The 25,404-nt window shown below is 34.5% G+C and overlaps 1 protein-coding gene across 3 annotated transcripts; it reads left to right on the top strand.

The window, feature by feature from the left end:
* Positions 1 to 1,425: 1,425 nt before the first annotated feature.
* On the top strand, positions 1,426 to 24,797 carry LOC124438068 (uncharacterized WD repeat-containing protein alr2800-like). 3 transcript variants are annotated; one of them, XM_046988056.1, is made up of 15 exons: positions 1,426 to 1,527; positions 4,399 to 4,495; positions 5,568 to 5,846; positions 6,984 to 7,028; positions 7,320 to 7,556; positions 8,241 to 8,288; positions 11,428 to 11,898; positions 14,309 to 14,842; positions 15,201 to 15,632; positions 16,067 to 16,543; positions 17,311 to 17,767; positions 18,010 to 18,248; positions 19,368 to 19,450; positions 20,356 to 21,031; positions 23,177 to 24,797. In XM_046988056.1, the coding sequence occupies exons 2-15, from the start codon at positions 4,489 to 4,491 to the stop codon at positions 24,115 to 24,117; spliced, it is 4,926 nt and encodes a 1,641-aa protein (XP_046844012.1). In that variant the 5' UTR covers positions 1,426 to 1,527; positions 4,399 to 4,488; the 3' UTR covers positions 24,118 to 24,797. The 3 variants fall into 3 exon arrangements, with proteins under 3 accessions (XP_046844012.1, XP_046844013.1, XP_046844015.1); XM_046988057.1 differs by having other exon boundaries at positions 16,253 to 16,543; XM_046988059.1 differs by lacking the exons at positions 1,426 to 1,527; positions 4,399 to 4,495; positions 5,568 to 5,846; ... (1 more) ...; positions 7,320 to 7,556; positions 8,241 to 8,288 and adding an exon at positions 8,329 to 8,665.
* Positions 24,798 to 25,404: the final 607 nt, after the last annotated feature.

A 25,404-nucleotide genomic window follows, 5' to 3' on the forward strand; every position in this document is an offset into this window, starting at 1 on the left:
TTTTATCCCAAATTCTGCGTTTTATCCTAAATTTCGCGTTTTATTCCCAATTCTGCGTTTTATCTTCAATTCGGCTTTTATCTTCAATTCCGCGTTGTATCCCAATTTCCGCGTTTTACCCCCCATTCCGTTCCTTTTCTGAATCCGCATTCCGCTTCCTCGTTTTATCCTAACCTTCGGCCAGCCGGGCTGAACTTAGTAATCCTGGTTTTTCCCGTTGCAGATTCCGTTCTTCCTTCCGTTCCCGATTCCTCGTTCCTGGTGTTTGAAATAGCCGTTCGACATTCGCGCAGTTCGCCCGTATGCTAGGGCCAGTGTTGCCAGATTGTGAACAAAGCTCACAGATTTGTGAACTTTTTGATCTCTTCATGAAATTTTCATGAACATGAAAAATTTGTGAACTCTTTGTGAACTTTTCAAAATTCTCTGTAGGATTTCATGAACCTTGTGTTGTCATTCCTTTAAGATAGAAATTAATAAGTACAATGATTCAGTAATAAAAATAGTAAATTGTTTACCTCTTATAGCAAGTAATAATATTATGTCAAAGTTGACTATTTACATATTACATAAATTATGTTAAACTAAAATTAATTTGCTGTGTTTTTCCCGCTAATTTGTCCTGTTTTGAGTTTTTATTTAACAAAAATATCGAAGGATCAAAAAGCACAGTTGGTTAGGCTGGGAAAATATCTTTAAGCCTGATTTCGTTTTGTTTCTCATATTTGTTTATTGTAACTTTTGCTCTTTAAATTTATTCAATTCGCTAATCAATGTGATTTGATAGAGCTGTTCTGGATTTCAATCGATTATTTATCGTTTTTGGTGATTTCTGGTCATGTTATGAGTACGCTCAAAAATCACAAACAGTCTCCGAGCTATTCCTGCAATTTCCGATACATTCCGACACATTCCGACACACTCCGACTTTAAAAATGTAGATGCATGAACTTTTTGTAATTTTTGTGAACTTTTGACGTCAGAGAACATGAATAATTAGAAATTTTATCTGGCAACGCTGGCTAAGGCGTACACACTCATCATTGACCTCATACGTATTGAAATGACCTCATAGTAACTCTAAGACGAAATTTTACATCAGTGATTGCCTGATTTGAAATATTTTTAACAAGAACTAGGCATTGATTAAAAATGACTTTGAGCGAGTGCAATTTATAAGTCGCACTCAGTGACTGCGAGTCAGAGTGAGCTCTTATCGATAGATTTACATATTAGTTTGACGTTTGCCAAAAGCAAATAATTTACAAGTTTGTTGTTCCATTAACGTTTCAATGCACCACGCTGCGCAAAACTAAAACAAAGAAATTGCAAGAATGTTGTGTATTTTCGTATAATTGTCATCTAACACTTAGATAATATAATGAATAAAGGATGTCACGCGTGATCAATGATTATCTCGCACGTGATCAAGATTGCCCACAGTATTTACATATATCGATTGTATATACGAAACAACAACAGAATTCTTGGCTGCCAATGATTAATCCGAAAAAAGCGTACTATAAGGTAAGATGAAAAATTATTATTTTGGAAAATTAAGAGTCAAATGAACTTCGCCAAAGCAGACGGCCCCTCGAACGGCCCAGCATTATGCATACTTAAATACATTTATAACATTGCCGAATTTACCTGGTAGCTATTGCTCACTACATTCTTTCGTTCCGTTCATACCAATTTGAACACTTTAAAATACGAAATGTGTACAACTAATTTAATGAAGCAAAATAATGGTCTTGTGACCGAGGGACTAATTATAATAAACATTAGCGTATGACTATTTGATAGAATGACTTGTTGTTGTGCATGATTGTACAGTATCTGCATTTTCTCGTATATATTGATTACATTGTTACTATTCATTAGTTTTTTAAAACTGCGAATGGTATTATTACCTGTACAAAGTAAGTGGAAAGGTTGAAGATTCATGAAAATATGTAGTTGAATGAGGCAACCAAGCAATCGAAAGTTTAAACACGAAGCTGTAATATAACATCACTGTCAGACATGTTGGAAAATGCGGAATGTGGAGTCTCTCCTCATCCAAAAATGGATACTTCTAATACAGACTTTGAATTTTTTACTTTATGTTCATATCGAGTGGAAAAGACGGTGTCATATTAAAAATATTCTATTCCTCCAATCACACGCTCATCACTCTGACTCCGCATTTTCTACTTTATTTCCTATAGAGTGTGAAATACGGAGTCGTACTAAATTTATTATCATCATCGAATCATACGTACACTCACGACCACTAGTCAAGGACCTGTGTAAAAATAAGAGATTGTATGCCATTCATTTATCGGAAGTAATATCAACTGTTTTTGACCAAAATGACCACGACGAAAAACATCTCATTTACATATTGAATTTTTAACTTCCGACAACGTTTCCAATAAAACAATATGATTAGCTCGGGACGTCTCGGAGGAAGAATTTTTTCCTTACAAAATCAATATAATTTTTTAAATAATACGAAATATATGGTTAAGGTTTGTGTTAGGTTCAGGCATCAGTTTTTGCCATATGCAATTCCTGTCTTTAGTCGCTAATCTCTGATCTCTTGATTTAGCTGCAATTAAGTCAGTTTCCTTAAAACTGACGAAACTGAATGATCCCGTTGAGTCACCTGAATTTTAAGGCTCCTGAGACGATTGCTTAAATTGTCCAACAAAGTGCGAAGATCATATCTTCATTTAATTTCAGACACCGCACTGCATAGAACATTCATACGACATTCCTTTCACGAGAAAACATCAGCCCAACAATATTGACCTACTCACCACTGTGACTTCATAGCTCAGTTGGTTAGAGCACTGCACCGGCACCGCAGAGGTCATGGGTTCGTATCCCGTTGAGTCACCTGAATTTTAAGGCTCCTGAGACGATTGCTTAAATTGTCCAACAAAGTGCGAAGATCATATCTTCATTTAATTTCATTTAACTGACGAAACTGCTGAAAATGAGTGCCTGCTGAAATGGAAAGACAGACATTGCTCTATTTTACAAATACTAAAAAAATAAACTTTCTAAAATGTTTGACGTGTTTAGAAGCTTCTTTTTGGAGGTGGTCATGGGAAGAAAAAATTTGCATAAAAGCAATATTTACTGAAGAAATTACCATGCCTCATCTCTGGTCAAATGTCAATTTTGCATGAATTAAGAAATACTCTTGACAGATGGAATTTTTATATTTTTTACAAGGAAAAATCGCACGAGACGAAAAACAACATTTAACTCACTCTAATCATGCGTTATTTGAAAGCGATTATTTGGTTGACATAGGATGCACTATATTTTACCTATCTTTCTCCAAAACACGTTTTCAGCAATATTTTGCCCTCTTTTTGGCATATTTGTCGAGTCTTGCAAGCATTCGCTGATTCTTGAACATTTTGATGATTATTGATGAGAATTGATGTTTTGTCCCAGTTTCTTTATGTTTGGATGCAGTGCATTGTCTTTTATCTTAGATATTTTTGAGACTGATGTTTTGTCAAGATTGCCGCCATTGCGAAGTGTCGTCGCTTCCTTGCTTGATTAAACGCTTCCCTGACTTCCTATGTGTTCTGATTCTGCTGAGCTATTCAAAGTTGCATCTTCAAGAAAGAGTTTGCTTTCAAGCTAATGTAAATCAAACCAAATTTTGTAGCCATGTTCAATGTTTATCACACATAAAAAATTAACTAGATATAAATCTAAACAATCGAGGTTTCAGGAAAAGAATGTTTTACACAAACAAACTTTTGCAATTTATTAATTTTTTTGCATTAAGAGAACAATACTATTGTGAAATACATGCTCCCCTTTCAATTTTTGCGTGCGAGTATTTCTCGAAGATCACGCGTGACGTATAAATGTTACTTTTTGTGTTGTGTTTTGAATCTCCGTCCTAAACGTGCTATAATATATATATATAATATGTTAATCCTATAATATTAATCCAGTAAACTGTTATAGTGGCGAGAATCTCTCGTCCATACGCAGTTTAAAAGAGATTTGACTCGTCTCCAATCCCTGTGGGCTTGGTAGCTCAACAGGTAGAGCGGCAGACTAGTATCCAGAAGGGGCGAGCTCAAATCTCGTCCAAGTCACATGTTTTTCATGTGCATGTTAAAAACCGTGTTAGGATTTATACATTATATATACAAACGTGCTATATGGGGACCATTCTTAACAGTCGTAATGCTCCCCAGTCTGACGTTTGCGATAAAAATAACAGGAATATCCCCCAAAAGGGAGGATATATTAAGATTAGAGAAAAAAAGCTCTTAGAATCAAAAACTCTTTCCACAGGACCACAACTCTTTAGAATGGAATTTGATAAAGTTGGTATTACCCTTTGTAGGGCAATTTTTTTCTTTTTTTTCTTTTCAGTATGTATTAAAGCCATTGTATAATGATTAGCTTACGAATGGCGAATGTTCTATACTCGTTTCTGATCATACAGCACAGTGGACGATCATAATGGCAAGTGAGTTAAGTATTAATTTTTTAGTTCATGCCAAAGTTAACTACCCGGGAAAAAATAAAGTAATCATCTTATCAACTGTCATCATATAGTGATAATTGTGGGAACTTTCGTATGTAAATAACTATACTTATCGAAATTCGTAATATTTTAATCAGTCAAAATTAAAGCCTTGATATCATATGGTCAGCGTTTGTAACTGATTATCTGAAGTAAATGGTTTGAACCCGGGAGTATCGTTACTTGTTTGTAAATGTAGATCGTTCAGGTTGGTATAGTCCTGGAAAGGACTGTTTTTGTTGTTGTTGACTGACGTTTCGACAACCTTAGCGGTAGTTATCTTCAGAGTCAAATAAGGAGTAAACGTCAGGTTAGCCGTATTTGTTATCTGGTTCTTACGTCATTGTATTGTGTGTACAGGAAATGTGTATTGTCATTGTGAATAAGTGTGAAGTAGTTGATTCGTCTGTGACAGTCGTTAATCCGTGCTCGTATCAGTCGTCTGCTGGTGGATTTGACAATCTGAATACCCTCTTGTGTGTTCAACGGGGACTTAATTCTAAGTCCTGCCGGAACGAGACCATAATCCTTGGAGCGGTGGTTGAACCAGAGTTGTTGGCGTATGTGTCTGACGTTGCTTGCAAAACGTATGTAGTTGTTAGGAAGTTGTTCGCTCTGTCGTCCAAATGATCGTAATAAAGTAAATGGTTTGAACCCGGGAGTATCATCGTTACATGTTTGTAAATGTAGATCGTCCAGGTTGGTATAGTCCTGAGAATTACTGTTTTTGTTGTTGTTGACTGACGTTTCGACAACCTTAGCGGTAGTCATCTTCACAGTCAAAGGAGGAGACACAATACAATGAAGTAGAACCAGATAACAAATACAGCTAACCTGACGTTTACTCCTTATTTGACTCTGAAGATGACTACCGCTAAGGTTGTCGAAACGTCAGTCAACAACAACAAAAACAATCCTCATTAGGACTATACGAACCTGGACGATCTACATTTACAAACATGTAACTGATTATCTATTAAAAAGGATAACTAAATCGGGCTTGATTCATATCTAGGAAGCCGCGAAACTACAGTAGTGAGTATCGTTCCGAATGATAGTCTTCTTTGGGATATTGCTGAAAAGATAGGTCCTCAATGGAAAGATCTTGGTAGAAAGTTGGAGATACCAGAAGCAATATTAAGCAATATCAACCATGACCATAATAGAGTCGTGGAAATGGCGAATGAAATGCTTTTAACGTGGAAGAGAAACAAAGGAAAAAATGCTACTGTCCAAAACTTAGCTGGTAAATTAGCCGACATGGGCCGTCGAGATGTTGGGGAAAATATACAAGGTAGCATTAACGTTTTGCTTGCAAACTTTGTTGAAACCTGGAGAAAATCGCAGTTGCTTTTCAACAGACTGTTTTTACACTCATACAAACTTCCCGATACGTTTTTGGTAGAAAATTAATCTGCTTATGCGTTATCGAACACTTCATTGCATTTTGTTAACCATATCGTTTTTTATAGCATATACTCATTTTTATATTCATCTGTATGTATGCTCTCTCCTTTATTTAATATGCTGATTACTATTTTCTTAAATTAACTTTTTCTTCTTGAAAAAAGAAAATGATTTGTTGCTGTGTATTTTCATGTTTATTATCATGTATTGTTTTGTGCGAAACACATGTATTAGCATTTTTATGTCTAGAATAAAACTGTTAAAAATGAGCTAGGAAAAGCTGGCAAAGTTGTTCGCCTAACGGGAATTTTAACAAATTTGGAACTTTAGATATCGCAAAAACAGACTTAAATTAACTGATATACAAAAAGACCTAATAATTAATATTTTATATGCATTCACTTTTCTGTTTTATAATTCATGGGTTGTGTAATTTAATCTAAATGGCTGATTAGTTAGCTAAAATGTAGAAGATACACTGCTCATAATATATGAATAAGAGACTCTATTCTTTTTAGACTAAATTATTGTTTACTCATAAAACAGTGGTTGATGAAACATCTCATGTTATTATACTTGTATTGTGAGCTATGTAATTTTTTTGAATTCGCTATTTAATACACTCAATAAAACTGATTTGTTTACCATCAAATTTACATCGGGAATTAAAGTACATAAGGGCATTGCTCGATGGAATTCACCGACTTAAAGATTAGCTCATCAAAAATGCATGAAATTAGAATGTAAGATACTATGAGCCTGGCATAGATCAATACTAAAATTTTCTAATAACGATGGGTTATATTGTTGATCAAAGTTAGCATCTTTTACGCTCGCTTAAAATGTAAATTCACGTGTCGTGTCAAAAAAACAGGAGGGATAGTCGCAGAACTACATATTCAAAAACAAAATCACAGCTTGATTGACACATTGGAGACAATTATTTTAGCTTGCAATATACATAAATAATTCAAAATCGTATGGCTTTTCTTGATGAATTTAATCTTTTCCTGTAATATTTTAGACGAACGCGAAAGAATTGAAAGAGGGGGTCGCCAGCAGCTTGATGGTAATGTAGTGATATGTATGATCAGAGTTATCATATGTATGATTATTGGGAGACATAACATCCAAAAAATATCGTAATATATTATTAAATAATTTTCGCTGCAAACATACAATTTGTTAATGTATCATCATATTTGTGCTATTTGTCTAGCTGACAAAAATTGATGGCTTGTATTAGTTCTTTGACAGGCCCAGTCGGCTATTTTAGAGGATTGAATTAGTGATATTACAACACACTTGTTTTGGACATCTTATAATAAATATTTATTGCAATAACGATTGAAATATTTAGTAATGGAAATTATTGATGAGATAGCAAGTAAGGATTGGAAAAATCTGGGTAGGAAGTTGGAAATACGAACTTCGGAATTGGAGAGGATAGAAGATGATTTTTTATCTGTGAAGGAGAAGTCATCTCAAATGTTGTTACAATGGAAAAAGGAAAAAGGAAGAGATGCCACGACGAAGAATTTGGCTGATGCCTTAATTGCTATTGGTCGTCGAGATGTTGCAGAAAAATTGCTCCAAGGTAATACTTGGTAGGTGAGATGTAACAAAGTATTTTGAATGTACGATTGTTCTATTATACAGACCTATGAAGAAAAGCGCAGCATCAACCAGGTAATGATCAGACCCATGGAAATCTAAAGCTGATGTTTACAATTTTGAAATTAATAAAAGCAAAAATTTAAATAGCTCTTAGCAAAGCATAAACTCCATGCACTATTTAGTGAAAGAATGAAGATATTAAAGCTTGCTATTTTAAGGACAAAATTACGTCAAATTTGTTTCTTTCGTCGCCATTAGGCTGCATAGATGAACATATTATACCTGAAATTAAAATAGTGTATTTGAAGAAAAATATCATTTGTGTCTCAAGCTGCCATGGTAACATAGGCTATACATGGCGGGTGTTATTATCATTAACAGTTGTAATAAGTTATTATAATGAATATCGCATTTTTATTTATGGTATAACAACGTCGGGTAGTAAATCTTTCCTCTCACTTGTTGTGTACTAATAGAAAATACTGGTTTTGTAATTTTTAGTATGTATAATAAGGTTTCAGTTATTAGGTCGTTTTGAAACTTTCTTTTTCATCGTATATTAAGATTCAAAATTTTTATGATAGTTGATAGTGCAACGATGCTCGGTTGAGCATATTTGTTGCCAGACTAAATTTTACGCGTATTTTTTTTCTTTTCTATGTAGTAAAAGAAAAGAAAGGCCCGAATCAGGTCAGCCAGAGAAGAACAAAAGGTAAAGTCTTTTTTGGTAAAAGAACAGACCATGTTTAAAAATTTAGCTTTTGTGTGAGAGAGGGAGTGGGGTAACAAATCTGCTGTTTAAATTGTACTTCAAATTCAAATTTACCCTGCAATTCAAATTCACACCATTCATTTATTCAAATTTTAAATTCAAATTTTTGTTCGTTCAGCAGTGTTTCCATAGCATTAGATGCTTTATGTAATCGTACGTGAAAAAGAAATTTAGCTATTGTTCTCTCAAACAATAAAAGGCACATTTTATATATGAGTATGTAATTGTTAAAACTATTTCCTTTAAACTGTGTTGCAATTCATGTGGACGAAAAGTGCGCAGTGAAACCAATTGTTGTCACAACTGTGGTGCTGCAGGTGAGCGTATATAACAGACTTGTAATGAACCAATCCATTTATTACAATTTGTGTAAACACTGAAAAAGGATTTAAAGTAATCGAGTGTTAGCTAATAGAAGTTTTTAACTTGTTCTTGTAAGATAGAGCCAGATTAAATGATGTTTGTGGATTGCTCGTCATTGTTTTCGGCCTGCTTCTTCTGCATCAAGCTGGTCTAATTTCAATGCACCCGGGTGTATGTTAACTTTGCTTGTAACACAGCAACTAAGACGAAACATAAAAAGATTTTTCATCTAAAAATTGATTAACGTTTGTTTTAAAGCTAAATCCAGGTATTTATTTTATTGGACATAGTCTTGTTGTGCCGTTCCTCCGTTATTTTAATGACGTCTTATTTTACGAAAAAGAAATATTTCCCATTTTTTTGTATGAGAAGGCATAGGTTTGTTTGTCACATCCTGTATCAATAAGTGCAAATACAAGTGATGTTTCGAAACAAGTTATGATATATGATGGAAAAAATCGATGGTAAAGCAGTGAGAATCGATGGTTTTGAAAAGTTTGAAGCAATAAAAAAGCAGCAAAATGATTTCACTATACAGCAGTGTCCACAAAGAAGCAAAAATGAAGCATTAAAGGGTAGCTCTTACCATATCGAGTACAATAGTCATAAAACCTTTGAAATACATGACAAATATGCTTAGAGCAAACATGCTTCGGCATACTTTATGCCATCTTCAGTGCGAAGTGAATCAATATAGGAAGTTTACATGATAATATGTATATAATTAAATTAATTAATTAATTAATTAATGGACTCCGTCGATTTCGACGTATGAGGGTTCCACAAAGTGGAACATCCTGGTCACTTATAGTGAAGGCAGCTGACCAGACTACAATCACTCGTACCCTTCACGCAACCACAATGCTGATATCAGCGTGACACAGTGTGACAAGGCTGCAACATTGCAGATGCAGATACAGTCCATCCGAGGACATAGTTTCCTCTACCAAATTTCCCTCACGTGGCTTTGGTCAACCCGGGCTAGGTTTACAGACACATTGCCAAATGTGCCACGAGTCGGGATTGAACCCGCGCCGTCTGGCTCACGCAATTAACCATTCAGCCACCCGCCCCGTCCCTAATAAGTATATAGCGATAAAGCGGAAGTATCGAATAGTTATGAACAATTATTTACAGTTGATTAAGGTGTTATAAAATGTTTGTGTTAGGTTTTATAAAGGAAAAGAAAAAACTACGTAGAAAATGGATAAAAATGATTAAGTAATAATTGATATTTACTGGTCGAAAATAGTGTTGAATTGTTGTATTTGTTTGTTGAGGTTAGGTTTACGTTTCTTGATATAAGTAAGGGCTTCTTTGAATTCAAGGGTGAAAGGAGTGTGAGCGGTGTCTGAGCTACGGAAGCAGGATTGTGTGCAATTGTTTCTGCAGAGTAGTGGACGAGAGTAAGTGTCTGAATATGTGTGAGTTTTTGTCTGTGAATGTTTGTTCTCCGTGTAGCTGAAGATGGCATAAAGTATGCCGAACATTTTTGCTCTAAAAAAATTTGTCGTGTATTTTAAATGAGTATGATTTTCTTACATGAAAGAATGAACTACAAGCACAATATACATCATTAAGATATGAGAGCCTGTGGCTCTAGCTTGAGCCTACGGTCCATTTACTCTTGTGTAAAGCTGAAATGAGCAACCTGGTTTCAAGACGCCTGACACTCAGTCTCTTTCAGAACTTTGCCATGAAGGTAGAAGAGTTTTTTAGACAAGCGAGAATTGTCAAACTCAAACATTTCATTGAGATTCAATTGCTCACTTTTATATCTTATTTATGTCACTAGTCGTTAGGTTTACAGATTGAAAAGTTTGGCAATATTTAATATAAGTCGGGGCGAAAAATACTGAAAATACTTAATAACATAGAGTGAAATGTCTGGGAGTTTAAGCTGCGCAGTCACTTTAAATGCTTCAGTTAAAGACCTTAAAGCGTATTACCCCAAATTTTTTTTGGAGCTTTGTAGTTTCAATTTCATCAGAAAATCTAAGTTACATTTCTTGATGTTATGATGACAATCTATAATGTTCTCAGTTTTTGTACTTGGTCAAACTTGGTCAATCAAAAAAGGTTTGTTGCATTTGATTATTAGAAGGATTTTATAAAAGGCAATAGTGTTCTAAAGTTTTTGAAAACGAGATTTTCAAAAGTAGAAAGGCTTTCTGAAAGTAGAAGAGTTTGTTTCAGTTGTGTGAATTGGTTTTGTGGAGAGTCATTTTTACATGCAGAAAAATGTGCCAACTGCACCACAGGAAACTTGTTGCATGTTCTTTTAGAAGTGCAGCTAGACATCTTAATGTCACGACATTGTATAGGTTTTTCTACATTGAGGGCAAGTTATTTCTTAAACAAGATCACAATGAGATAGAGGATGAAACTTGCCCTCGTTGAAGACAGAACAAGAAAAGTTTTGAATTGTTGTGTATTGCAACGAATTTGACCAATCGATATTATTTCATTGAAACATAATTTTAAAACATGAGTAAAAGACACCTACACTGGTATGGGTTGTACTGGCGGCGTCAAAGACTTTTAGTACGTATTAAATTTCGCCAATTCAACTGTTTCACTCCTTACACAGACGACAATCTACCAAAATTCTGGATTTACATTCTCAATCTTAGAAATGTTTTTTAATTTTTGTTAAGAGAATATTGTATTGTGTTACACCTAGAAAATTGTTTTAACCCAAAATTCATGTTTTTAGTTCCATTTGGCTTACGTGAATTGCCCAGTGATATGGTTCAGCGGCCATCAGTTGTGAATGACATTATAAAGAAATTGAAGTCGAAAAGTAATAAGGTGGGACTTGTAGGCGTTCGTAGAAGAGACATACTGAGTATTCGCGGTATGGGAGGACTTGGAAAAACTGTATTAGCGCAGGCTGTTGCTTGGAATGAGTCAAAGCAGCATCATGTAATTTGGCTTGATATTGGACAAAATCCAGACTGCTTAAGTCTTCTAAATATACTTATCCAAGAACTGGGTGGAGCAGCAACTTATAGTAACGAAAGTGACGCGCAATCTTGGTTGAGAGAAAATACGATTGACAAAGATTGCTTTCTTATTCTTGATGACGTATGGAATATGAAACACGCTAGTTTGTTTGATTGCTTATCTGGGAGTTGTCAACTGCTGATTACGACACGAGACGCAGACGTTGTTCGTGGCTTAAAAGGTTTGATTTCACTTTGGGAACTTTGTAGTATTGTGGTGAGTGGCGAAACTTCACACGAGTCAGTCAGTCAGTCAGTCAGTCAGTCAGTCAGTCAGTCAGTCAGTCAGTCAGTCAGTCAGTCAGTCAGTCAGTCAGTCAGTCAGTCAGTCAGTCAGTCAGTCATAGTGTAAACTTTCCGGGGGGTATCTAGCAACAACGCTCATTTTATGTTTAATGATTTTTTAGTGATTTATTATCAGTTTTCAGCGATTATTAAAAGAGCATATAATATAATATAATAAAATATAATATAATATAATACAATATAATATAATATAATATAATATTATATTATATTATATAATGGAATAAAATAAAATATAATATAATATAATATAATATAATATAATAGACTATAATAGAATATAATAGAATATTCCGATATTCAAAAAAAATTTCCTTAATGACCAGAGCCAGGTAGGTATTCCGGCATAATACAACCAATAGAGGTGGCACTGGATTGAGCATTATCATCTTATGCAATACCTTAACATATGTGAGGTAGGATTGCAACAATTTAAATATTTTCTCTTAAGCTAATTAAAAAAAAACATAGAGATGCAAAATGGTTAGGTTGTATTTTAGGGTGAATTTAGGGCCTCAACGATTGCATTACATTTTGAGCTTTTCGTAATGAGGATAATATGAGTGAATTGATCTTTCAATGACAGAAGACAAGCCTTACATCCCGAAAAATGACGACTTCTACTTGCCATGGAGTTCAGGAATGATTCTTTTTTAACAATTAAAATCTTTGCTTGTCAAACCTGAATCCAAGCACCCCTGTGATACAGATTGAAGCTAACATTTTTAAAACTGTGATTGAAACATTCAGCATTATTTTTATCAATAGTTGAGAATAGAGGGTAATTGTAGTAAATTTTGGTACTTTCAAAGAGCTCTATAAAGGTCAGTAGCCTTAATAAGTTTACCAGATTTTAATCAATTGAGAAAATTAGTGACACAGAGCTATAAAGGAAATTTCCAAAAAGATCTGATGAACAAGTACAATAAATCAATGATCTATATTCAAACTCAAACATGCTCAATTCAAATTGAATCACGACTAAAACCTAAATACCTTATAGCTGTGGAAACGCTCACTTTACAACCTCAATCATTCAAGGGCAAATATATAAACCTCATCATAAAAATCACTACTTAATATCTTCTTGTAAAATAAAAAATCGGCAAGCTGGTCGCTCGACTAACTCGGCAACTCACTTATATCTTTCACGTAAAGACGATCTTAGTTCGCACAAAATAACTCTGGCTTTAATCAAAATTCCACATTTACTGCTTTCGATCGTATCATTACTAACCATGGTGACAGTAATTTGTAGAATAGTCCGACTATTCTACAAAATTATAGTTCACCAAATCCAAAACAAAATTTGCTAATAGAATACAATACGCTTGACTTTCAAATTGACGATCCCCCCCGGTCGTGAACAGTGCAAGTGAGTCAAGGCATCATTGACTAATAGAAAATATAGTATCAAAGTAGTCCGCAGCCCCCCGGTAATTTACAACAAATGAGTCGCGAGAGGAGTCAAGAATAATTAAAATACGCTTTGGCCAATCAAATAAATGGATATAGTCACCAGATGGTGCCAGATTTGTGCGCTTAACCGCTGCCTCCGTAAACAAAAATGCTTTTCAAATACCAAATCCAGATAAAACTAAGCTGCAACTTGGACTTTGTAAAAAGGAAAATACGTAATTACTCATCATTTTGGTGACCTTAGTACTCAAAATAGAATAGTTATTTTTTTAGGAAAATATACGTGAGTCGCATGAGTCTTTTGACATACCTTTGATCCGCCCCTGACCATGAGCTTGACATATGTGCCAAAAGAATGAAAAAATACAACATAGCCGAAACAAAGAAAGTAAATTATGAGTAATTTCGTAATTTATATGTTTTATACTCATAGTAATAATAAAAGAATGTGATGCATGAATGACGAATATATGATTGTGGCGCGCCAAATGTCCTTATTTTGTATCTGCAACGTAAGTGGCATACAAATTAACGTTTATTTACGCAATCTTGGAGCAAGTCAGTGTAGCTATTCTTCAAAACACAAAATTTCAGCCTTTGAAAAGCACTTCCCGAAATAAATTTCAGTTTAGCATTTTTGAAATGCAGGGGTTCAATACTAAGTTTTCTTAAAACTAATTTTGTTTGTCATGTTTAGGAACATTTTTTCTAAGAAACTTTGCACTATCCTTGGATCTCTAGTTTATGCATACTTTTACAACCAGACAACGTTCTTTTATGCTTTTATTGTAAAGTATCAAGCAAATGTAGTCGTTTAAAATGCTTATGATCAATAATAAAGTCACTTTAATGAAAAAATTCCATTAGGCATTGAAATATACGAACTGCAAATAATGCCGAAAGATCAATCTCGCCAGCTTTTGTACAATGGGGCGCAGGTTTCTACTGATGAACAATCGACGCTTTCTGTCAAATTACAAAGAATAGTAGAAGAACTGTTAGAGCAATGCCGTGGACTCCCACTTGCCTTGTCGATCATCGGTGCCACTTTAATAGGTACTCGCGCTGAGCAGGATTGGCTAGACACTTTAGATGAACTTAAAAGTGCAAACTTACAACAACTAAGTATTAAGTCTGAAGAGGATCTCTTACATGGTGAATATCAATATACAAATGTCTCGGCTGCTATTGATGTCAGTTTAAAACGGCTCAACCAAAAGAAACCAGAATATGAAGAAAGGTTTTTCGATCTCGCCATTTTTCCAGAGGATACCGACATCCCATCAGACATTCTTGAACTCTTTTGGTCATCTGAGAGCATTCCAGGCCGAAATGCATGTAGTGCCAAAGAAACAAGAAACATTTTGCGTTTACTTGAAAGAAAATCACTCTTACAAAAAGGTCAGAACTTCACCATCTAAAAAGAACTTATTTATTATATTGTATAAGTCGTATCGAGTAACTTGCAAACAATACATATACCTTGATTAGTGGAGTTTTTCTGTGAATCAAACATACAAAATTGCGTAAAAATAAAGTAGATCTCTAAAAGAGCAAAGACAATATTGCTGCAAAAATGAGTCCTGAAAAAGACTTTTTCATTGGAAAAGGAAAATTTATGTTTTATTGTTTAGCTTGTGGGAGTAAACCCTAATAATTTATTTTTTTTAATGTTGACATTTAACCCTTTTGTACGTACCATTAATTGTTCATTTGGTCTCTATATGTAGAAAATTTGTAAATTCAGCATTACTTACAGGACCTGTGATGGAAGAGAAAACTAGCTATCGTGTCCATGATCTAGTGCTGGATTATGCTCGCGAAAAACTACGAAGCGAAGATCCTTCCAAGAAAAGATCGGTGGAGGATGTTCAACGTCAGTTCCTTCACGCCCTACGTGAACAATGCACGAACCGCGAATGGCCGCGCTATAATGGTAAAAGAGACTATTTTTTCAGATATTTACCATACCATCTTCATTCGTCAAAGCAGTATGAAGAGCTCCAACAGCTATTTTTCAACTTCCATTGGCTTCAACAAAAAGCAAAAGAAACTAATCTGCCATCTTTGATATCCGATTTTCGATTTCTTGAACACCCCTCGTACGAAATCAAACTCCTTAAATCGTCGTTAATGTTGTCCGCTGATGTAATCGAAAGCAGTCCAAATTCACTTGGTACTCAATTGCTTGGTAATAAATATTGTTGTAATGAATGAAAGCACTGTGTTTTGTATTAGTTAGAAATAATACGTATAACTGGGCTAATTTGGGCTTATGCATTTACAAGTTGCAAAAATAGTAAAATATTTCTGACTTTGTTTGCCAAGGAAAAACCCAAACAAAGAACACTGATTCTTTCAGCCCGTGTCATTGAGAAAAAATGTATTAGAACAATAGGGCGCAATGTTTTCTTTATATACCTTCAATTTTAAATATAGTGAAAGCTCGTACATGTCATCAATCCTAATATTCATAGTGTTTGGTCAGTAAATGCATTTTTTGCGTAACGAATTGCAAATGTTTTATGCATTTTGTGAGAGCAAAAAGCTTGAAAAGAATGACCAAACAATTGTAAATTTAAAATATGTACACTTTTTTACATGACGTTTTGTTTTACTATATAGGAAGGCTGCTTTCTCATGCAGAGCAGTTTCCAGGAGTAAAAATGCTTTTAGGTCGTGCAAATGAAATTTGCTCCACCACTTGCCATCTCGTTCCGTTATTTTCATGTTTATCGGACCCCACAGGTCCGTTAATAAAGATATTCAGAAAACACCGTGACAAAGTTTTAGCGTTGGTTACCACTGTAGGTCCTTCTGGATTAATTGTGATCTCAGCATCCAAAGACTGCCTGATCAAAGTGCATGAACTGGAGACTGGTATGGAGTTAGAAGTGCTCCGAGGACATACTATGGCAGTTTACTGCCTCGCGTTGTCGCACTGTGGAACAAAGCTTGCGTCGGGTTCTTATGATTCTACGACCAGACTTTGGAACTTAGACACATATAAATTGCTATTTACCATGGAAGCTGAAGGAGGATTTGTCAATGCACTGGATTTTAGCATTGATGACAAACGTCTTTTTACTGGTTCAAACGATGGTATGTTATTTAATTAATTAATCAGCCCACACTGCAATTAGTGCTTAATTTTGTAAAATTTTGACATTGTAAGTTATTTCAAGTATAGACACTTCAAATAGTTTTGTCTTTGGTTTCTTTCTTTATTGGTTTTATAAAATAACCTTTCAAAAGCACGGGCGCTGATTGATCGAATGCTTAAAAAAAGTGTGTTGATATAACTTAATGCACAAGACTTAAATCTCGCAAGAATCTCGCAGATTACGTGATTTGTGCAGGAAATTTTAAAGGCGAAAATACAATTATCATGCCATAAAAATCAATACGTTTATCTTTTAAACATTGTTTTTAAAAGGCTATTTAATAAACGAAGTAGAAAACATATTGACTTGTTTCTATGGACTTATATTGGTGGTTTTCATGTGCGATATGCTGGTGGACTCCTTACAAACAAATGTCATTAGATTTTATCGTTTTTGGTCGACATGGTGGATGCCCTTTCTTTGTTAGCTATTTCTTTGAGACACACATGAAAACTACGAATAAGCACTTGTTTGTGAAAGTTTGGGACAAACTCGAAATTGCTTGAAAGCACTCTCACCTTGTGCTCGTACTGGCCACGTAATTTCTCGTTTCTCCCAAATTTTCCTTCGTGTTTATAAAGCTCCGTATAGAAACTAGGAAAATGTGTTCTATTTCTTAAAGATATTGGTCAAATTAATTTCAAATTTAGTAAATTTCAAATCAAAGCAATTCAAACTGAATTAGAATCGTCAATTTTTTGACAGGGAATTTGCGAATATGGGATGTAGCTAATGGGAAACTATTAGCTAAGACACAAGCACATGAAACGAATATGCATATTCGAGGCTTATGTACCACCAGAGATGGCCGTATGATAGCGACCGGTTCACTTGATTATAATGTCAAATTATGGGATGCTTCTACATTAAGTCACCTAGTGACATTAAAAGGACACACAGACACCGTTTATGCCGTAGCAGCTACTTACGATAGTAAAATGATTGTTTCTGCCTCTGGTGATAAAACTTTAAAGATCTGGAATTTGCAGTCATTTCGCGAACTGCGAACATTAAAGGGACATCAAGGAGAAATATTCAGTGTTGCTGTAAGCAGTGACTCTAAGCATGTAGTTTCTGGAGGAAAAGACATGCACTTACGATTGTGGTGCTTACAAACAGGAAGATTACTTTTCTGTTTTAAAGGACACAGCCAATCTATCAGGTAATCGGAAGAGACCTTGATTTGACCGCAATATTTACCGTTCGATGTTTTTAAAGTGTCTTCACTTTTTAAACATGGAGATTTCAAACCTTCAGGTGAAACAATTTAAATATCTGTTGTCAGCATTATAATTAGTAATTTCATGCACATGCTTAACAAAATAGCTTAGTCTGCTATTATCCTATAACTATGGTAATATTTCCTTAAATAACACGGCAATGATTGAGATTATTTTACTTTAGATCTGTTCTTATAATTTCGAATGGTAGAAAGGCGCTAACTGGCTGTCAAGATAAGACTTTCTGCATGTGGGACCTGGATACAAATAAACAAATCAACGACAATTCGTTTCGTGGTCATTGTGAAGATGTAATGGACATTGCAGTCACACAAGATGGCTTGAACTGTGTTTCGTCATCTAGGGATGGAACAATAAAAATCTGGAAATGTGTCAAAGCTGAGGAGCGTTTTACTTTGAGAGGTGTGTGAATTACCCCTATTTCCTATATCCAATTTCTTAAAATTCGTTTTGTGATATAATCTAGTAATTGCACGAATAAAGAATTATATTATTGTTGTTTGAATACGGGTTGAACCGTTTAAGTGTATGTCATCCGCTAAAAATACTAATATAAGTTTCTGCTTGGAGTTTCCAGCCTTTTTGAGCTATTTTTCAACCACAATTCTCAAATTTGTGAAAGAAAATTTTGTTGGCCCAACCCAAGACCACGAAGGTTGTGGTTGAGGGGCGCGCTTCCTTTTGCGAACTCTTGCCTGTCCGATCTTTTACTCCAACAATGCAAATTTGTCTGCAAAATTATTATTCATTTCTTCAGAAAATTAAATCGATTCAGGGTTTTTCTGCGATTGAATGCACCCATGTTAGCAATGTATAGGATTAATAATGAGCTGGCTTTGCCGCTGCTACAGGCACAACACTCAAACCTCAAAAGGCATTTTTGCAATCCTTGTCAGAGAAAGAATCGAATGACACATGGAAATAATCAATTAAGAAAATAAACTTTTTGGAAGCCTCAAATTTTCCCTATTTTTTAATAGGTTTCATGGATAGATACTTCTTTCACCAATTTTCTATAAAGGTCTACCTGCGTCAAATATATAATTAGCATATTAATTGTTTGCAATCATGTTGCTTTGAGCACTCTTGTAAATGTCAAGTGGGTATTCCAGTATATTATACATAGTCAGCACTGTAGTGATCATTTTTTTCATGAAAAGCTCGCCATCAAACGATGATGCCTTATTAGTTGCCTCAGCAGAGGTACTAATTATTGTTTCTTCTATTAAGAAAAGTTTATCGTTATATTCCATTCGCTGATATCTAATTTTAACTCTTAGTTGATGCAAAGGCAGGATTAGTACACGTCTAATATTTCTTCTTAAATTGTGGACATGATGTGGACTTGACATTAACACGATGTGTACATGATTAAAAAGCTTTTTGCTTGAATAATTTTTTTTCGCTTAAGATGCCACAGCAGTTCTAATGAAACTATATGTCAACGCTGTTGAATGTTTACCGAAAAATGAACATTAAAAGTTTTTAATATTTGACTTCTTGCTTTTTCATATTATGTAGGACATACCAAAAAAGTAATAAATGTTTCAATCTCAAATGATAGCCGTCATGTTGTTTCGCTTGGAAAGGACTCTTTGATCAAGGTAATGCTTATAAATTATAGTATGGTTACGTTGCTTGCACAGTTCTATAATTTTCACACCTGGAAAAAAGGTAAAACATGGAAACAATGAGAATTATTTGCCGTTGTTGTGTGATGGTATTGTAACATATAAGACCTGATTTGACCAATAAAAAATCAGACTTACGTTCATTGGTTTTAAAATATGTTTTGGCTCATTAAGTTGTCAGTAGGAACTTTACGATAGATATTGAATTTATTTAATGCCACAAACATGTAAATAAAGGTGACAAAAAAAGGAAGGGAAGTTTCCATGTGAAGAGTTTTCTGCATCGTTAAATTCAAACGAGTTCAAAAAACATTGCTTATCCATTATAAAAACATTGCAAAACATATAATGAGTGCTTCCGCTTTTAAAGTGAACTTTTCTTTGTAATTTGATGACATCTTAGGAGCTCCTGGAGGTTACGTTTTGTATTATCAATCATTGTATATAAATGAGCGAAATTTAGCTACTAAAACTTTTGTTCGAATGGTTTGTATTGTAATTAGGGTATGACTAAAGTTATGTAATACATCATTAGCTTATGAATGTTATTCATTAATGTCATTGGTTGAGCTCGCAATATTGCAATGCTAGCTATGTCATGGCTATAGAAAAAAAGAAATTCAAATGAATGTTTGATTTTTTAATTGTTTTTATGATGCCAAGTTTTCAAGAGGAAGATGATATTCCGCCATCCATCTTGATTCAATTCTAATCATCAAATATTTAAAAAATTTTCAAGAGAATTAAAAGAATTTCACGCTGTGACTTGCTCACAAGCTCCAAAAATAATTTAATTAAATTTTTTTCATTACGTTTTCTCTATCCCTTGTTTTTTTTCTATATATGTAATTGGTTGATATATTCATTCCATCTTTTAGGTTTGGAGCTTGCTCAACGGCAGAGAAATTTGCGGAATCAGTGGCGATAAGCAATCACGTTTAGTGCGTTTTAATTTCAACGGCGAGCTTGTTCTTATTGGCTGCAAAGATAATCACATATTTGTTTGGGACTGGCACAACCACGATGTCCCTAAACGCGTCATGCTGCCAACATTCACAACTGTGGAGATTGCATGGGAAAATAACATCGTTTATACCTGCAGCAGAAAAAACGAAATTTGTCAAATCGATATGGAGACACTTAAAGTATCCCCTGTCACTCAAGGTCCTAACACAAGTTGTAGCAAATGGGTTATTTTACCGAAAGGCGAAGCTATTCTCGCCGGCATTTTAAGAGACAGTGTATTCATATACTGGGAGTTATCGTCTTGGCGTGAAATCATATATAAAGCTGACCATCCTCAAGACTCCATCATCACAGCAATTGATATTACCAGTGATGGAAAATTTGCTTTGACAGGAAGTAGTTTAGGTACTATTTCACTGGTGAATCTTGGAACCTCTAAAGTGGTGCAGAAGTTTAATAACACGGAATCTGGTGAAGGTGTACGTTTGATTAGCATGTTGCCAAATGATCTCAGTTTTATCATAGTTGACAAGGCAAATCGAGTGGAACTAAGAAATTTCAGCAACAGCAGTGAAAAAGTGCCACTAGGTTTGTTCACTTAATGATCAGACATATTTCAGTTGCTTAGCTTGCTGTAGCATTTCCTCATTTTTGTTCGAGCACGGTTGAGTAATATATATATATATACAGTAGACGAAAAATTATTATTTTGTTTAGATAGCTGCAAAGCAAACATATTATTGAAAGTTTCGAAATGCTTAATAGGAATAACATTTAGTCTTTTTACAATTAAGAGTTGCTTTTAAAAAAACTGCAAACACACGTGGTACGCACACAAAATCTTTATTATAAGTTGTGCTCTCTATTACTGCACCCACTTATAGTTTATACAATAGATTGCATCGTTTCTTGAAATAAGGAACTCAGTTTAAAGTTCTGGGTGAAGTATTTGATATATCTTAAACTAACGCATTCGCGCTAGATATGCATGCAAACTATGAACAACAACTACATAAAATCAGTATTAAGGCACTATAACAAGAGTGGAGAAGGTCTATACATTGACATACAGCTTATTTTCGTAAGTCGATTTTAAAAAATTTCTCATACATGTCACTAGATCAACCGATGAATATTTTTTTGAGATAATTTTAAGACCTTTTTGCTTGCTAGCAATTAGTCACTTAAGAAAACAATCTGTTTAAAAGCTTCTCCTATAGATATCAGAAAAAGGCTTAGAGCGCGAATTTTTAACGTCAGTGTAATGTATATTGGTGACCATTAAAAAGTCTATATATAATCACTATTTCTGGCTTAAACCCAAAGAGTCGATTCGGTCTTTCAAAGAGCCTTTTGTAAAACTTTTTTTACACGTTAAAGCATTAGCTTCAGAGAAATGTCGATCATAAGAAAAGTAAGTCATGTTGATTATGACATGACTTAAGATAAAAAGAATGTACACGATAATTAGCAATTGTCAAGACAACAACAACTGTCATAACAATAACAATTGCTTATAATTGTAATTGGTCAATAATTATAAGAACAACATAATCATTGTATACACCATATCGTTCTTTACAGGCAAATACCCCAATCAAAAATCGCATATAGCTAAATGTACTGGGCTGTCATGTTCTAAACACGCCAAATTTGAAAGCAGTATATCATATTTTTAATAGTTGAGTGGAGTTCAACAATATCGCACGGTTTTTTGCTGGAGGTGTTAACTTCAGATGCTAATTATCCACTATTACTATTTCCAAGAGCTCAATCTTTGGTAAACAAGATCGCAGTCCGCCTCAGTCTTGACATAATTAAAGATCCACGAAGTGTAATTCGTCGCTTAGAATGCTATTTTGAGCATAGCATAGAGCATTAATATTTTTCAAATTTTGAAAAAAATTTCTCAAACAAAAGCATATTGCAAATTATAGAATACCTTCCTTCGTTTATTGATTAAACTATTTCAGTATTCCCGCACTGATCTCGAAATTAATAAATTCACTTAGTGGACTCCGTTTAAGTTTGGAAGTAAGTCAGGCCACCCAACGTATAAGTCTAACTGTGTCTCTGTGACTGGTAAAAGGGCCTTTTGGACTTCCTTAAGAAATTAAAGCAAGTCAGGTTACCCCGCTTATAAGTCAAGCCATTTGTTTGTGATTGGTTAATATGCCTTTTGGACTCCATTAAGAAGCTTGAGTAAGTCAGGCTACACCGATTATATATCAAAGCACACGAATCGGTAAGATCTACCCTACTTTTAAAATTTTATCGTTTTTTTACGATAAAACTTGAATTTGAACCAAAAATCGTAGAAAACTGAACTTGCACGATAGCAGAAAAGCCTGCTATAGTGAGTAGTCTTTTCGAACATTAACGATCAAATTTCGAAATTCATTTGAAAATTGTGCTTGAATTCTCTGCAAATTGTACGTAAGTTGCTTTACTTACTTGACACACCCTAGATCCGCCTTGGACATGCAGAACGGTTATAACTACACCACGAGTAGCACCTGGCAATTTTGTTGATTTGCAGAATTGAAATATATTATCGGTCTGTTTTGTTCTCTTTGTTTCGTTGCTTCAATTTTGTTTCATTTCCTTTTGACTGGTCTGTATGGTATTAATAAGCTTTAAAGTGCAAAAAAACTTTAATTTATTGGTAATTGTAAAAATTGTTGAAGAAATCGTGCTAACTGTGGTTATGGCTTTTATTTCAACCATGTATAGGTCAACCTGTGGCAAAAGTTAACTGCGTGGCACCTCTTGGCTTGCAATACATGCTGCTTGGTTGTGAAGACGGAATTCTGTTGTTTTTTCATCATCAAAAGAACACTCGTACTGAATATAGAAAATCTGCTTTTAAAGAATCTGTGACCCAAGTTCAAGGTCACCCAAATAAAGAATATCTTTATTTTGCCGCCGGAACACAATGTGGATCAGTAAAACTTTGGTTGGTTACAAAATCTACTCCTCCAGAATTGATCGAAATCTGGTCACACGATCAAGTTCACCAGTATCCAATAACAGCTTTGGCTTTCGCGCATGGAGCAGAAGACGTTCTATGTGGTTCTTATGATAACTTTGTGGTCCATATGAACTCCACCGGAGTCGTCCGCACGTACAGTTACAAGAGTTATGGCATTGCAGCGCTTCGTGTTGTAGAAAAGATGCTTGTTGCTGTATACACACATAAATTTAGTGTAGTAGAATGGCGTCTAAGTGATGGCCATATTGTAAAAGATGTTCGCAGTGACGAGGGTGGAGAACAGATAGCACGTGCATACTTTGCAGTCGGGGACTCGGGTGATTATGGGCAATCAACTGATACTTGTCCTAAACGTGTTGTTTCAAAGGGGTCTCATGATTCTCTTTTGTACTGGGAACTACAAACAGGCAAAATTATTCATTGCATGCATGGCCACTCTCATGATATTCGTGCTTTGGCGTTCATTCCTGGAGGAGATTTTTTGCTTTCCGGCTCACGCGACAAAACGCTGAAATTGTGGAATTTGAAAAATGGACAATTGATGGAGGAGTTCCATTTTGAGCATTATGTTCTCGCGATTGCCTGTGCTAAAAATGGAACTGCTTGTGTCGGATTACAAGGAGGGCAGGTTTGTTTCTTGCGCATCAAAACGTTAGCAGCAAATGCTCAAAAGAATTTATGAAAAAATTGTTTTAAACAACAATATGTTGTATATCATTGTATAATCTTAATAGATCAGATTACTAATATAAATGGATCTAAAATATACATGTTAGATGCAGCTCAAATTTTTTCTCCAGCTGTTTCTTTTTCATTTAACATACGCAAAGGAAGCAGTGGTAAAATATTGGGCTATTAGTATGGAAGTAATAACTTTAGACGGTTTTCTCTCCAACTAATTAATTCATGACAATCATCAACATTTCACTTAAAAATGCGTCGAATTTTTTTTCATGGTATCCTTGATAAAGAGCTGGGATTTTTTAACTTCAAAAAATGATTATTATACGCTTTTGGCTTTGAACATTTTTTATTTTTGATTGATATCAAAGTCAAATGGTTGTTATCCTTTCACTTGTATACAATCCTCCCCCGTCCCACTATACATATAGGTATGGTGGTTTGTATATGATTATATCTTTTACTTTAGTCTCATTATTACTTTAACTACTGCGATCACTACTACTACTACTCTATAAATTCGTATAAAATGTATTTATACTTATCTTATTTCATTAATGTAAATATAGTATAGTTATCATTTAGCAAATAGCCCGTCTTAGGGAGATCTCATTTAGATTAATATCTTTAATAATATTGAATAATAATTAATAAACACTTAAAATACGTGGTTTTGAGAAATGTTTTGGAGAAATTGTCAGTATAACACGTAAAGAGTAATCTTAGCTTTAACTTTGAAGTATATTTTTTATGTAATACACAACTACAAATAGGAAATTTGATTTTCAAAAGCAGAAACTGAACATGAAATTTGCGTTGTACAACAAAACAAAACTTCAGTCCAAAAAACGCGGAAAAAACAACATGAAATAGATAAAGCAAAGCTCTTTGGCTACATGGACACTTCATGTGTTTCAGTGTTTGCATTGAAATTTGTGATACGATCAATCAGCAAGCCACACTACATGCTCATGTTAAGAGCTATTACGTAACACTGTGTTATCTTTAAACGTCGCTTGCCTGTGTTACATATACAACTTGTTAGTTTTAAATGGAAGAATGATAACTTTTGTCACAATTCTCTTAGATGCCCAGTAATGGTACAATCTGAAAACATGTTCCATGCTATAGATTTAGAGTAAATTTTTAATATGCTTTTAAGAAAAAAAATGACATTTTATTCTGTTACACAAGTAATATTTGTACTTGCCGAATTTTTCAAATGTCGTCTCCTATAAAATATTTTGAACTCCAACTTCTATAGAAAAGGTAGACAAGAAAGATAACC

Source organism: Xenia sp. Carnegie-2017, unplaced genomic scaffold (assembly GCF_021976095.1).
Source record: "Xenia sp. Carnegie-2017 unplaced genomic scaffold, XeniaSp_v1 HiC_scaffold_19, whole genome shotgun sequence".
In the NCBI taxonomy this organism is placed as follows: domain Eukaryota; kingdom Metazoa; phylum Cnidaria; class Anthozoa; order Malacalcyonacea; family Xeniidae; genus Xenia; species Xenia sp. Carnegie-2017.

What these genes read in the sequence shown, in the direction of transcription:
- LOC124438068 (XM_046988056.1), top strand. An exon ending in TGTTGGGGAAAATATACAAG is followed by an intron (nt 5,847 to 6,983) that starts GTAGCATTAACG and finishes GTAATATTTTAG; the next exon opens with ACGAACGCGAAAGAATTGAA. An exon ending in CGTTGTTCGTGGCTTAAAAG is followed by an intron (nt 11,899 to 14,308) that starts GTTTGATTTCAC and finishes AAATTCCATTAG; the next exon opens with GCATTGAAATATACGAACTG.